This window comes from Neopsephotus bourkii, unplaced genomic scaffold, assembly GCF_033783945.1.
Source record: "Neopsephotus bourkii isolate Nb327-2 ecotype Australia unplaced genomic scaffold, CSIRO-AGI_Nbou_v1 NB_1154, whole genome shotgun sequence".
Lineage (NCBI taxonomy): Eukaryota > Metazoa > Chordata > Aves > Psittaciformes > Psittacidae > Neopsephotus > Neopsephotus bourkii.
Genome location: NW_026901640.1, coordinates 3,186,275 through 3,201,816, shown reverse-complemented (window position 1 = coordinate 3,201,816; position 15,542 = coordinate 3,186,275). Strand labels below are relative to the sequence as shown.

The 15,542-nt window shown below is 46.4% G+C and overlaps 1 protein-coding gene across 1 annotated transcript in view; it reads left to right on the top strand.

Annotated features, from left to right (window-relative positions):
* Positions 1–15,542, top strand: part of SSH2 (slingshot protein phosphatase 2) — an 89,577-nt gene that overhangs the window by 57,117 nt on the left and 16,918 nt on the right. The window contains 6 exon segments of the mRNA XM_061363524.1: positions 1,224–1,327; positions 5,892–5,956; positions 10,597–10,718; positions 12,992–13,060; positions 13,825–13,890; positions 15,309–15,503. Coding sequence (XP_061219508.1) covers positions 1,224–1,327; positions 5,892–5,956; positions 10,597–10,718; positions 12,992–13,060; positions 13,825–13,890; positions 15,309–15,503 — 621 coding nt within the window.

The window sequence follows — 15,542 nt, the reverse complement described above, 5'->3', positions numbered from 1 at the left end:
CTTAGGTGTGTGCCTGCCTTTGAGTAGCTACTGAATCATGTCCCTGGAGTAGGAGGCAGGCAGGCAGCCTTGGCTTATGCTGCAGAGCAGAAGTAGCTGTGAAGGGTGGTGACTTGGCATATCCTAGCATTCACATGTGTTTTTTTAACGGGTTTTCTCCAAATACATGGATGGTTTTTATACTCCAGTGTTATCATTTCCCAGTCCTCATCCCTTAAAGGAAGGGAGTATATAATCACATCTGGTATTTAACCAGAGAAAAGAACTAAGAAGTTCCTAGTCCCTTGTTCAGTTGAAGAGAGCAAGCCAATGTCTTTCTCGAGGCACAGAGCTGCTGGGGTGCATGGTGCCAGGGACTCTCCCATCCTGTCTTATCATCTTCATCAACCATCCTGTTGACTAGAGAGTTGTTTCTGGCTTTCTTCAAAGCCTGTATGACTATTTTATCAATTCTGAGAAAAGCAGGAACCTTTAACTGTGCAACAGGATGGTTTAATAGAGTGTGTCCTGCTTTTTCCATGTGTCACAGCATCTCCTAAGAAAACTACTTGGAAGAGCTGCTTAAAATATCAGCTGTTCCCCAGAACTTGAGACCTCTATTGTCCCTTTCCACAAACCTCTCCTCATGTGACTTCAGAAAGGGCAAACTCAAGGCAGTAAATGATTTCTGAATTCAACAGCATTACAGCTTTGCTTTCAGTGTGTAAGTTTTCGAGTCAATTATCATATGACTCAGTGGTTTCCTGATTTCTTAAGCCCTTACATACACTGATTTTCTTTTGGCTAACTGCTGAAGGGAGACATTTGTTTCTGGAGGGCATCAGCTGTGCCTGAACCCCAGAGCACAGGGTTAACAGAGTCCATAATTACAGAGGTGTGCGTGGGCTTGCTGCATGAATCGCCCTTTAGAAATGTGGAGCTCTCATCTTGACTTTCAGATCGAAAATATAGCCATAGGTTAATCCCCTCTGCCTGCTCATGTTCCACCTCTGCAGGCAGAGTGGCACCAGGCGTGTGTTCTGCTTTTCAGTGTTTCTCTGTTCCTGTTGTTCTCAGTTATGCTTTGAATGTTTGCAGTGCTTACATGGGGGGGAGTTCTTTCCCAACAAAGTAATTGAGTGGAAATCACTTCCTTGCAAAAGAACCTTGAACTTTTCTTGTTCTGTTGCTTTTAAAGACAACGGAGAGTTTTCCTTATTCACTGTTTGCATCTCCTCTTGCAGCATCAGCGAAAGCTTCCTCACTGTGAAAGGTGCGGCTCTCTTCCTGCCACGAGGAAATGGGTCGTCTACTCCCAGGATCAGTCACAGGCGCAACAAGCATGCAGGTAATGTGTTGTATGTGATTGCTGAGGCTTGTCTGCTCACTCTTGTGTCCACGTTTACCTTTCTTGAGTTCACTCCCATCAAATAACACACATTTCTGGTTGCATCAGGTGTGTATTAAAGCTGGACCTGCCACTCTCAAGACTGTGATGTTTAATGCTGATAGAAAAAAAGGCTTCAGTCCTCTCTTATGCTGCAAAACCAAACAAATGGGTGGCATCAGGGTAGCAACTGTGTTCTCGGCTCTCCATGATGTCAGCTACCCCCCCCGGAATATCATCCTATAACTTCTGTATGAGGGAGAGACTCAAGGATTCCATCAAAACCTTCATGAATTACACTGGGAAACTTGAGGTTGTGATATGGGATGAGTAATGGTTCTTCCTGATCTGAAAGTAACAGGTTATGCTAGAGGAAAAGGAGGAGACTTACCTCTACGTAGTGGTGAGGAAACCTCTGAGCAAAGTCAGTGTGACTTCTCAGACGGGTGAGCAGGTGAATAACACAGAGCCAGTCATAATCCCACCCCCTTTATCTGCTGAAAGTCTGATTTGTGTTTTTGCTTTGACTGTTTGTTTGGTAAGTCAATCTGAGTAATGAAACTCAAACATTTCAGGGTAGGTTGTTGTTGGTTGTGTGTATGGTGCTTATTCAGGGATCAGATAATGTGGGGGTTTTCCCTTCCATTGAACAATCAGGAAAAGTAAACCCAGCATTGAGACCTTCACACTTCTGCATAGGGGAAAGAGACAGAAACAGAGCCTGGAGTCAACTTTCTTTGCCAAAAAGTGACCACTGAAAGGTGATTTGGTTTGGTTCCAGGTGTAGATTTCTTTGTGCTTTGATACCATGAGGCTGTCATCAAGCTCTGCATCCGGGAGAGTTACCTGGTCCGCTTCAAAATCTGTTTACAAACCTCTTTAACTGCCTTTGCTTTAAATTCTTTTTATAATGGTGTACTTCCACTCACAGTATGAGCAGTGTCCAAATTGCTTTGAGTGAGATATGTTACCAGATGTAAAGGAAAATAAATTGTTCTGAAACTTAATTTAAAGCTGCATTTTCTGATTGAGACTAAAGTGAAATTGTTGTGAAAGCAGAATCAGCAGTGTTAAAAGTTTATCTTGACCTGTCTTGGGTTTTAATCTCTCCAAAGTCCTCTGCATCACTGAAGCACAGGTCTCCAGCTGGCAGTTGCTGTCTTGGCTTTTACCTTGCAGAAGAGACCTGATGGGTGCTTTTCCCTGTGAACAAGGCAAGGCAATGAAAACAGCTTTTGAGTCTCTCTTGTTGCCTCATCTGGAAGCCTTGGTGGGAAGGAGTTTCTTGTCTAATCAGCCTAGAGCTCTTAAAAGCCAGGTTGCCAAGAAAGCAAATCTGGTGTGTTGTAATTGCTTCCAGCAAGATGTTTTGTGTTGAAGAGGGTGGCTTGCCTAAGGGGTGGGATTTTTGTTCTTAGAAGACTCCTTTTATTCCTGTCTCTTCAATTTATGTGGTGAGATTTCATGTCCTTTCCTCAGTTTCCCTGCATGTCAAGTGGTGTGAATGGTACCGTACTTCTTTAATGATGCATGGAGAGTTCACTCAAGAGAGTGCATCACCTTCCTCCTCTGAGAACCCCTCTAATGTACAGTACATGCCAGCAGACCAAGGCACCAAGCAATCAGTGTTTCACCTTCCTGAGCATAACATCTGTGCCACCAGAATTAAACAGTGATGGATTGAGAGTGGCTCTGCTGTGAGGTGACCCGGCTGTTGCAGCGAGCTGGCAGAGTGTGTGGCAACTGTCTCCTTTCTTGGGCTCCGATAATCCATGCTCAGCTTTCATTCCTACGTGTTTGTGTCGTGACTTATCTCTGGTGCACAGAATTAGAAGGGGGATAGAGAGCGGGCATAACTTTGCAGTATGAAATTGCTGCCTATGGGTGCAATAGTGTTTCAAGTGGCTATGAGAGCATTTTCTAGGAAGGCTGACTAACCTTTCTGACCAATTCATCAGAGGTGCTAGAATCCAGCATAAAGAGTAAATGCATAACAGGAAATAATTAATGCTTACACCCATTTCTCTAATCATATCATCTTCAGCATCATGAGTTGGCAGGTTGTCTTTGATACGGTAGCAGCTTAGTGGTACACGCTCCCCTTGCTTAGTGGTCCTCTGCTGCCTGGGCTGTGTTCTGTGGGACCATGGCTTGCTTTTACACTCCCAACACACTGGAGGAGGCCAGAAAAGGATGTCATTTCCCTGGGGCTTTTGCTGTGTCTGGGATACTGTAAATCGCTTCTAAGAGCCCACCCTCCCTGATGCTTTGCACCTAGCCTGCCAGCTGAAGGAAACAAAAGCATCTGCTGGACAATGCGATAGGAAGCAGCAGTCTTGTCATGAATGCCAGCAAAGCCGACAGCTCTTCATAGGACAGGATGTGATATTTTTTGTGCTGATTCTGGCATGTTAAAACTTTTCCTTTGCTTTTTCTTAATCCAGGAAGTTTACAAACTGCCTTGTGTGTTTGGGGCTGAAAATGCCTGCAAGTCAACTAAAGCTGGCCAAGGAAGCATTTTCCAGCTCCCTAGCTCCCAAGGCTGGCAGGGCAGGCTGGGGAACAGGGAGGAGTGCAATGAACTTTCTGAGGCTCCTTGACTGAGTCTTGCAGAAAGGCTTGTCTTAGAATTTCCTCTCTTTTTTCTAAGTATTGAGATAATCCAGTAGTCTCTGTGGTGTTTTTTAAACGCTGGAAACTTCAGCTGTTAAACTGGTTCCTGATGTTGGATTACTGGCAGCAATAGGTGGGAACTCTGATGCCTTGGGAAGGAAAAACTGAGGTGAAGCAACTTTCGTTTTAAGCTGCCTAAGATGTGAATGTCTCATGAGTCAGATACTTGCTGGGCTCTTCCAGGCTGCCAGGCAGGAGGTGCCAGCTGAAGCACAGAGACCTTTGCCTGTTGAGACAGCAGGCACTTGCACCTGAAACTTGATGGAATGAGCAGCACTGGTAGGATTTTGCACTGGTGTTGACATGGGGAAATCCTGTCTCCCACTGCACCCACAGGAGGACAAGCATCTGGTGGATGAGTTGGCCTTTCCTGTCCTACCTATCTCCCTGCGTAATTGCTTTTCAGGGAGGCACATGCCAGCCTCTCCAGCACTGGGATCGGTGTCCCTGGGCAGGAAGTAGCTTCATGTGCTTCTTGTTGCTGGTTCCTTGTCTGTGACTTCCCTCACTGCAGTGCCTCGAGTTTTTCCACCCCAGTTAAAAACGCAGTCCCAAGGCATTGCCTCATTCTCTATATGCTGAAATGTGTTTCAAAGAGGAAGGAAGAGCAGCAGGGAATGCCATATCCTGCGCAGCCCTCTCCACACAAGCTTGCCTCTGTCCCATCAGGAGATAGCTGCAGCAGCCCTTCAGCCCTGCTGTAAGTATCATTTGGAAACCAGGCACCATAGTCTTGTTGGGCAGTGTTTCCTTTCAGCAGCACTTCTGGATGCTGTTCCATATCCAAGTTTCCTTATTTCTGAAAGTCCATGAAATAGCACAGATTCTACCACTGATAAATTAGAAAGGGAGATCAGGAAGGTTACTCAGCCTTCCTAGAAAATCCTTTTGTAACCAGTTGTGCTGAATATTGCTCCAGCATTCGTGCTCTTCCCCTGTGGCCTGAACTCCACTTCCCATATGTGGAGGAGTGGGAGAGTAAAGGCTCCTTTTGCCAATCTGTGCCACCCACTGGCAGCCTTGTACTCTCCTTTCTGGGAATACAGATTCATTTTCCAGGTAGCAATTGAAAAACCAGCCCATTGCTGGAGGTGTTCTCACGTTCTGACACTCAGAAAGGAATGGGCTTGCTCAGCAGAGGAGCTCTTGGCTCTCTATGGGCAGGGAGTGTGGCAGTACCAACCATCTCACTTGTCTTTCAGATGTGTGATGCTTTGGGAACCTGGGACACTCGGCTCTTCAAAGCCTTCCTAAAAGCTACTGTGTGATTCTGATTACTTTTTTTTCTCTTGTTTCAGTGTTCCTTATCCTCACCTATAAAAAGCAAGTGTTTTCTAGGAGCAGTTGTAGGTTTTTGGCTTCTCAGGTGGCAGTTCTGTGCTGCTTTTGGGGGTAGTGTTGGTCCATAAGCTTGTATGGGTATGTGCTGCTCTGAGATGGGACTAAATCTCATTTCAAAGGGGATTCTTTTGCCTAGGTATTAGCTCTGCACTAAGTAATAATGAATAATGATTTGAAGCATGAGGTAGAATGAGATGTGGAGGGCTCCATTTCTGCCTCATTTACCTTGCCTTTCAGCAGAACACAGTACTAAAACACTGTTTCTTTCCGTTAAAAGGATAACAGGGTTTAGCAGGAGAGAAGAGCATGGTAAGATGGAAACAGGTGAGCACATGGAGCAAAGAGCAGCTGACTAAGAGCTGGAGCTTTGTCATCTCTGAGTAGGTGGAAGTGCCAACGCTCCGGTGACGTGTCAGGTTTCTTGGTGGATGTTTGCTCTGGCCAGACAGTCAGGAACTCGCGTGTGATTTCCAACTATTTCCCTGCACTCACCTTTCCCTCTTCCCTGCAGGGGATCTCCAGCAACACCTGCAGGCCATGTTCATACTGCTCCGCCCGGAAGACAACATCAGACTGGTAGGTTGGCTTTTGGCTTATCTGCTCTTGAGGGGTATAAAGGTTGAGTTCCACTTGACAAATACACCTGTGTAATTCATGAAGGCAGTGGTGTGTGTAGGCTTGAGTGGGTTTGGGGAGTCCTCTTTGCAATCAAAAAGGTAGAAAACCAGTTAATTATGAAAGGCTTATTTGGTTGGCCAGTGAGACAAACAGTTTGGCTGGAAGACTGCCTTTGAACCAAATACTTACTCTCTCACAAAGTACTGTTAACAGTTGCCAGGGAAGCTGGGCAAATTAGCTTGTGTCCTGCGTAAATCAAGAGTAGGTCTGGCCAGTGTGAATACCTGCCCTTCCACATTAGTTCAGTTGTGTTCCTCGCTCTGCTGTCCTAACTTGTTGCATCCCAAAAGGCCGTGGCTTATCAGGAAGGAGCATATGGGATCCCCAATTAGCTATGCACCTAAATTGAACCTTGTATTTCTGCTTTTCTGGGTTGTTTTATAACGATGCAATGAAAGTTAGGCATTGCTGTTTATAGCATTGATACACAGTCCTACAGACCTCCAGAAGCCAAAGAGAAGCAGTGAGGAATTTGTCTAGGACACACTGAAGTGCTCTACAAGGTCAGGCATGACTGCAGCCTATCTGCATCTCTCATCACTCAGTAGCCTGAAGTTTCTTTCCTATGTTGTCTTGGTGCATCTTAGCAACGTATGCCCAAAGTAGGGGTGCCAGCATCAGAAGTGTTATTCTGGCACCTCTGGTTTGATGAATCCTCCTGGTGCCGGACTGATTGTATGAGTATAGCTAGGAAACAGTCAAGATGACTATGGAATGCTTTAACTTTCAAAGTGACCACCAAAAATAACCTGCTACAAGCAAACAAAAGGACCTGCTCCTAAGCTTTGTCAGGCACACCTTGCTGTCATGAAAATTCCAGCAAAAGTGATGGGAATGGGGGTTCTTGGTGCTTTTCAGAATCTGAGCCAGGGTTAGAACATTGGAAGCTATTGAACAGGTCATTGTTCAGCAATATCACTGGCTACATTGTGTGATTTGGGACAAATTAGCCTTAACAGCTGAATAAGGACTTTGTGGGCTGAGACATAAACCCTTTTGTTCCGAGCTACATTTGGAATGCTGAAATCTTGCGTGAGGTTAAGTTCGATAGTCTACTTGAATTTAATTGATTCTTGACGAACGAAGGGTGTGCAGGGCTGCAATAGACTCTCTCATAAAGCAGTAGATACAAATGAGATTTGAAATACAAACACTATTGAGAGAAATGCATTCTCTTCTTGTGTTGGCTGCTGCCATTCGGAGGGCAGACTTCACAGCTCAGAGGGCAGCAGAGGAATCTAATCCTCCATAAACCTACACTTCAGATTTGGAACGGCTCTTGTTTCTGTTGGAGCTGCTGGCAGAGGTTTTTAGCCTTCCATGGGAGCAGGATTAGAGCAGTGGTACCATTGCAAGATCAGTAGGAAGGAGGAAAATGAGTTAAGAGTACAAACTGAGTGTTTTCTTGTATCTTAGCGGAGCGGGGACTTGTTTGCTTGCATGGGTCAGTAATGAGAGGAGACTTCAGAATATTGGGCACCTTTTTTTGTTTTCAAATATCCCAATGAGAAATGTGTTCTTGTATGAAACACCTTCTATCATGTAGCATGAGAAAGATGAAAGGTCAGCATGAACTTCTTGGAATGTGCTGTTCATAAGGGCTGGCAAAATACCACATCATACTTCTGATGAAACAAGAATGCAGCAGAAGATAAAGTTGGGTTGTGTTTAGGTGAGCCTGAAACTGAGGAAAATGTTGCTGAAAGGGCTGCAGGGGATGACGTGTTAATGAACACACTATAAATAACATTCCCAAATTGAGGAGAAAGCTAACTCTGTTGAGAAACAACCTTCCATCTCATTGCAGTCCGTGAAGCCAGCACCTCCTCCCTAGATAGACTGAGATGTCTAATCTCTTCATTCAAAAGGCATCAGTGCACTCCTATTGTTGGGTGAGCATATGAACTAGCACTTAATGAAAAGGTTGGAGACTAATTTGTGGTTTGATGGTTGTGTGGAGCTCTAATAGGAACTGTTGAGGTTGGCTGGTTTATAATGTCAAGTTTGTTGGTTGATTATTCTAGTAAATTAATAGAACACTTTATCTGCTCCAGTCATGATTCTTTGCTTTGTGGCAAGGTTCTAAGTGTTAAATCTAGAGAACCACAGTGAGCCATGCCTGTTTCTCTTAAGCGAGCCCCTGAAAATCTCACTACACTGACTTGAAGCTACGTGACCTTTGGTTGCTGTTTGTCCAGCCCTTTTCTAAAGGGTCTTGTGTTAAGACCACGCTTCCTATTACTGCTAGCCAAGTTGGTTTAGCAAAGTAAGTTACAGTAATCCTCTTACTGCTGCACTGTCCTCAAGAGAAGCAGAACAGAACTTGTGTGTGGATGCCCCGAACACAGGGCATCTGTTGTCCATCCGTTCCTGTTTTAGCCAAGTCTGTGTTTCTGTTTCAGGTTTGGTTCCTAATGTAGATAATCACTTTAACCACCAAGATCTTGGTGACTGCTTGCTCTTCTAGGTTGAAGAGCACCCTTTCTGTTTCGCTGCAAGTGGTTAGATGTAGAAACAGCTGTCTTGGGCAGAATTCACGCCTTGAAGGACTGACCAGTCTGATCCTCTGTGTTTCCAAAGGAATCCCAGTGACTCGAGGAGCAAGAAGGAAAATAAGGCTGGTTTTAGCATGACTTATCCTAAAGAGATGGGGTGGGGCACAGTCTCTGGCTGTGCAGAGCACATCTGTCCGCTGGCATCAGCGTTTGGGTAGTTTGTGTTACTCTTTGGTCCCATTGGACAAGTCTAGAAGACAGAGTCAACACCGTTTGCTGCCTGCACTTGCTGTTCTGTCCCCATCACTAGAGCTGCTGCTCACTGCAATGCCACTGGGAAGCTTTCCCTGCTGCTCTCAGCTGCAAGAGAGCACTCTGGTGAATGTAGTGAGCTCTGTTTCAGCTGCCTGTGCTGTTTGAATCTTTATTGTAGACTACCACATCTTGTGGCCAAGACTTACTGGCTTGGACAGGTGAGGTGTGAGGAGCTCAGAGGGGATTTCCTCTAACCTACAAGGTGCCATTCTGGCCTCAAGACCAAGTTATAAAGAGCTAAAGGAGCGTATTGGGAAGAGCAGCCTACTCCTGAGAGATTCCACACAATAGTTGTTTTGTGAGCTTTTTATATAAGGGTAAAATGACTGTTGAAAGTGGGCTCTGCGAGCCATGAACTCCTGTGGGGCCACCAAGAGATGTCTACACAAGAACTGGCTCAGGAGGGCTGCTGGTGTTTGGGGAATTCGGGCCCGGTGTCAACCACTTTTGACCTTCAGCTGTTGGATCACAAGGAATTCAACTGGTTCCCATCACAGCATGGGGCAAAGCTAGGCTGTGATAGCTCCTTCTTGCCCATGTTTGCTCTCTGCAGGCCCTGCTCAAAGTTTAAGCAGCAGTTTAACCATATAGCAAACACAGAGGCCAGACAGTGTCTTGGGGCTGGATTAGGCTGTCCAAAGTTAAGCTTTGATTTACACTATTACAACACTTCCTTTGTAGGGATGTCATAGTTTGTCTGTGACTAAAATAGCTGCAATTGATGTGGAACAGAGTCCAAAGAGTGTTGCAAGTGAAGGCTGCCTACTGCAGGTGTTATGGACAAAACTTGCAATGCTCCCTGGGCTCCCTTCCCCAGGCTCCTCACTCACCAGCAGTCTGTCTGTAAGAGGACTTGCTGGAGTCACTTCAGTTCTCACTTCCTCATGGCTTCTGGAGGAGTAGTGTACTTCACTGCAGCCTTTCAGGAGCTTCAGTGTTGGTCTGCCATTCACAACTTGGCTGCACGGCTGCTTTCTGACTGCTGTCACTACTATTTGATTTGGGGGTGTGCAGAGTGAGCCCTGCTAGATCTGTCTTTGGCACTGGGGTCATTGTGATTGTGATAGGAACAGTGAGGCGCAGTGATTTTCACCTTCTCTGGGCAATCTGAATGCACCCGTGGGTACAGCTTAGCGATAGGGAAGTCTTTTCCTGCAGGTGTAAGGCAGTAAGGTTGGTTCTGCACTGAGGAAGCTGCTAGAAGGATTCAAAGGGCCAGCAGGAAACCACATCTGATTTAGATCCTGCGTTTCTGCCCAGCTGCCTGGCACAGTGGTGGAAAAGGTCTCATTGGAGCTGTTGTAGCACATAGTAGTGTAAAGCCAAGCCCTAGATCCTTGGACAAAGCCCTCTGAGAGGTGAAGAGTACATTCAACACCGGTCTCTCTGAACGTGTAATGCTCAGTGAAGCTCTCTAGGCTGGGACCACTCAGAGGACTGTGGCAGCCAGTCCTGTAGGCTGGTGTTTAAACCCAGCCTTAGCGGGACAGGGCAGGCCTGCAGCAAGGTGTGCAGAAGGCACCAGGAGCATCCCACTGGTGAGGAAAGCTTTGTATAAGAGAGTAAGTTGCTTCTCCCTCTTCTGCTGGTTACCCAGCTGAGAAGTACTAGTGCAAACTGCATCACTGCTTCTGCGCCTGTCACTCAGCATGAACAAGTGGCTTGTAAAGGTAATGGGGTGTGTGTTTTGCTGGCTGCACTGCTGATCTCTCCCCTTCCTTCCTTTAGGCCGTAAGACTGGAAAGCACCTACCAGAACCGCACTAGATACATGGTGGTAGTGTCCACCAATGGCAGACAGGACACCGAAGAGAGCATTGTCCTAGGGATGGATTTCTCTTCCAATGACAGGTACTCACAGTGTTCCAGGTGGGGGAAGTCCTCGTGTTCACCCACATGTCAAGTGTAGAAATCTCTGTCTGGTGTCCATGCTTTCTGGGGATAGAGTGCTTCAGGTTTTCCAGCTCACACCTTTTTTGAGATTCAGAATTCCCCTTTTATTTCTGAAAAAGAGGTGGCAAATGGGAAGGTGACAGTGCAAGTCAGCATTTCCTCCATTCCTCCAGCTTGTCTGAGGATGTTAAGTGCCCTTAAGTGTCTCTAAATGGTGAGGTCCCTACTCCTGCATCTGCACATCAGAGACAGGGACAACTTGGATGCAAAGAAAGAAAAAGCTGCAGTTAGAAAAGCTGGGCATCAAGGTTTGGGAGAGCAGACAATAAGAAGGTGACTGTCAGGCAGCTCCTCCAAGGTCCTGGCAGAAAGAGACTGATGGGAACGTCAGGGCTGCTGATGGCAGATCTTGCACAACGTGTCCTCTACCCAGACATCAGTATGTCATCAGGGTTTAGTGTTTGTGCTTCGTTCATTTAAATTGCTGCTGACCTCTCCAGACAGCTGCAGAATGTGGCTGGAAAGCAGCATTTGCTGCTGGAGTGACTCTAAGCCAGGAGGAAGCGCCTCCAACAGCTTCAGGGGCAGAAGCTTCACATTTACAAGGGGAAATGGGGCACTTTGGGGAAGGAATGGAGGCACATGAGTTGTAAGTTTTTGCATACATAGGAAAAGAATCACTTGGGTATTCCAATGAAACTGTTTGGCTAAGAAACTCCCCTCCCAACCAGGCTGCCGATCACAGCAGCCACCATACTTGATTTCACATGGCTTGGTTTGGATGCTTAGCTCAAGTGATGTCTGATAAAAAGAGGGACCAGCTTGATGCTTCCACTGGCTCCTGTCTCCCTTCCTTTGTGTGTGTGCACAGCTGTAGCTCAGAGTTGTGGTAGGGCAAGAATAATTTGTCCTTGTGCAGGTTGCTGTGAGCTTGGAGTTTGCTATTGGCTGTGATGTACCAGCACAGCCACCTTTGATAACTGAGAGCTCGCTGGTATTCATCTCTAATAACACAGGGTCATTTTAGCTTTCTGCTAGAGTTACTTCAGTTCTGGATGGTCAGTCTGATACAGCCTCCCTTAGCCCACTTTGTATTTATAACTCAATGTAGACTTGTTGCTATGGTCTCTGATAAGCGCCTGCTGAACAGTGTCACTAAAAATACCCTGGCCACCTTGGGAAGCCTTTAAAAACACAACTTTCCATGAGCTCATCTCATGTTGTCAACAGAAATAGCTGCGTGCCACAGTGTCTCCTTGTGCTGGGCACCAGTCGCTCCAAGGCATGTACATTTACAGGGCTTCATGTCTGCCCACCCTCTGAAGCTTCCAGTCTCACCCTCTTCCCCCACTTCTCATGAGCTGCAGGCACTGACAGGGGTGTTAGGGCTTGTGGAAATTTGAGAGCAGCTACTACAAAGAATAAGAGCAAGAATCCAGTCCTTCAAGATGCTGCTTTGATTATGGACCAATTTTACAGCTTTACGAGAGTCAGCTTTTCTGTTTGACCACTTGGTGCAGGCTACGTTGGGGTTCCTCTTCCTTTTTCCTTGACTTCCTTTTTGCTTGACTTCTGCTTTTAACTTGGCTTTTTGCTCAGCCTTACAGAGAGCAGGCGACTGAGGGCAAAGAGGTCAAAGCAGCTGAGAGAAGAGTGGGATTGCCAAGAGGTGTCTGTCTCAGGGGGTTGTGCTCATCCTGGAGGTGCAGGAGGGTGAAGAAGTCAGGAGTCAACAGTGGGCAATAGGCTGTGATTGCTGACCTACCTTGCTGCTAATCACCCTGCTGTTGCACGACACTGGTCCTAGTTCCCAGCAGCTGGGACTGGGGGACAAAGAAGAAAACAAAGATGTGAATTGCAAGATCAGAGCTAGAACCAAACCACTTGAGCCTGAGAGGGGCTAATCTGTAAAGAAAAGCCTTGAGCTGACTGAAGACTGTGAGCCACCTCTGATCTTCTGCACAGAGCTTGCTGCTTTGAATCCTCTCTGCTCTTCTCTTGGGTGTATGTTAACCCTTTAAGCTTGCTTGACAGTATTGCTGTACCCTGTATGTGGTAAATGATCCTTGCCAGACACCTGTAGAACAACACTGGCACTGTTTGTCCCTGAAGCAGCAGTGGGATTTTCATTTTTTTCCTAATAAGTACAAAAATAGACAACCATTGCTGTGAAATTAGAATAATAGCATGGTGCTGTAGTAGATGGGCTGACCTTCTCTTTCTTACTGCAGTAGCACTTGTACAATGGGCTTGGTGCTGCCGCTCTGGAGTGACACCTTGATCCACCTGGATGGGGATGGGTGAGTGTCTTTTGTATGTTCTAGATGGATAGTGTGAGCTTGCAGCACGGTGTATGGGGAAGGATTCAAACGATCACAGAGTCCTAACGGGTCCAGCAGACCTGTTGTTGACCACTATGGGGTTAGTAGGCTCAAAGGCCCTAAATCACAGTGGTTGTGGCAGGGAACACCAATAATTGACTTATCTGTGAATAAACACGCACTGAGACAGTGGCTTATGTGTGTGTTTAAGCTGGAGTAAAGGAGCTTTTCCTGAAGAGTGGGTGTATAGTGAAAGCTCCTTAAAGGGATCCTATTATGTGCCTCCATCATGCTGCAGCAGGCAGCATTCAGCTGAACATAAAATAAGAATGATGTTTCTCTGCCAAATAGACACCTGACTTGCAGACTGCTGTTTGTGCCAGTTACAAAGGCTGTCTAGTGCAGAGCATGGAATGACTTTTCTTTCCTTGGTAGCTGCCCCAGGATCACTGTAGCTGGACTCTGTTGCTCCCAGCTGTGGCACTGAATTTGTGTTGCCAAGGTAAACAGCACAGCCCAGCACTGTCCCACTGTCTTAGTTTCATTCCTGAACAGCAGCTGCTTAAAAAGAGTTACTGTAGAGCTTTTAGTGTGCTATTTTGATCTGTTTGCTAGCTGAACTCAGCGGTGTATGCATAGGGCTAGTCCTTTGCTGTTCTGATGTGCTACAAATTATCAGTTAATAACAAATAAGTGGCTTTTGGGATACATTTTTACTGTGCTTTTTTTTCCCTTCTCCCCAGAGGGTTCAGCGTATCAACAGATAACAGGGTTCACATATTCAAGCCCGTGTCTGTGCAGGCAATGTGGTAAGTACTTCCCAGTGATCCTTCTTCCAAGGTGTTTTGGCTGCTTGAGCTTTTAAAGCTCAGGTGCTGTTTTGTGTTACTGGTGTCTTGAGACCTACTTGAGCAGCCAGAAGTCTCCTTCAGAGACAGGGAAGGAAGTTGGATACTAGAGGGAAAAGAAAACGTGCAAGTGCTGCTATAGAGCAGTGAGTTTATAGTTCTGCTGCAGCTGCACTTTCATCTTGGCTGGGGGTAGGAAGGAATAGGGTCTCTTTCCTTGCAAAGAGCTGCTGCTGTGAATCTCTCCGAAGTAGAATTGCTTTGAGCATGTGTTTGAGGAATACACACTGTGCATATTTTAGGAGTCTGTGTCTCCACCGAGCCATGCTCATTGTGATAGCAAGAAGGAAAGAGAAGCTGCCTGCATTTTTTTCCTTCCTTTTAGGGTGGCCCATGTAAGAATGTAGAGGCCATGAAAGTATTTCTGGCTCAAGCTTCTTTGCATTGCAGAAATACATTGCCTGTCAGGGTGTCATGCTACTGTGTCACCCAAGTGATTTTGACCTGGATCCTTCTGATCCCAATCAAAGATTTAAAACAAGCTAAAAATAGGACAGGGGGATTTGTTTGCCACGAGCAGCTGAAGAAACTTCTGACATCCCTCGTGAGAGAGGGTGGGCACCCAAACACTTCAGTAAAGCCCTAAGCCCTTGGTTGTGCAGCTCTCCATGTGTGACTCCTGGGTATCCAGGGAGTCTGATGGCACAGCAGGAGCTGTCAGAGCACTATGGCTCGGACACAGACTCTGTGCATCCTGGTTTTTGGCTTAGGTAACTATAGCAGGTTTTGGAGTCAGAAACAGAGGTGCCTCTGCTATCTCAGTTGCGAGCACCTTTGCTGCTACCCAGGCTTGTCTTGGCATACTTCAGTTAAGGCATGCAAGCATATGGTTATTCATGTTTTTGCAGGACGGCCTCCTCCTCAGTGATGAGGTTTGTACTGGGGTTTGTACTGACTGATAGGGGGCATATAGGGATGCTGGGGGTGGACTCTTCATTAGGGACTCTAGTGGTAGGACAAGGGGTAATGGGGTAAAACTTAAACAGGGGAAGTTTAGATTGGATATAAGGAGGAAATTCTTTCCTGTTAGGGTAGTGAAGTACTGGAGTAGGTTGTCCAGGGAGGTTGTGAATGCTCCATCCCTAGCAGTGTTCAAGGCGGGGTTGGACGAGGCCTTGGGTGATATGGTCTAGGGCGAGGTGTCCCTGCCCATGGCAGGGGGGTTGGAACTTGATGATGTTAAGGTCCTTTCCAACCCTAACTATTCTATGATTCTGTGATGGGACGTAAGCAGCATCCCAGATTTGGCTGCTGCTTTGTGCTTGATACCAGCCTGAGGAGAAAACATTACAATCCTGCAAGTATTTTTCCCTTCCTAGGTCTGCTCTGCAGAGTTTACATAAGGCTTGCGAGGTGGCACGGAGCAACAATTACTACCCAGGGAGCCTCTTCCTCACGTGGGTCAGTTACTATGAGAGCCATATCAACTCCGACCAGTCGTCAGTCAATGAGTGGAATGCCATGCAAGATGTCCAGTCCCACCGGCCTGACTCACCCGCTCTCTTCACAGATGTGTAAGTTGGGCTGGCTCTGCTGAGCCCAAGTGTTTGGCT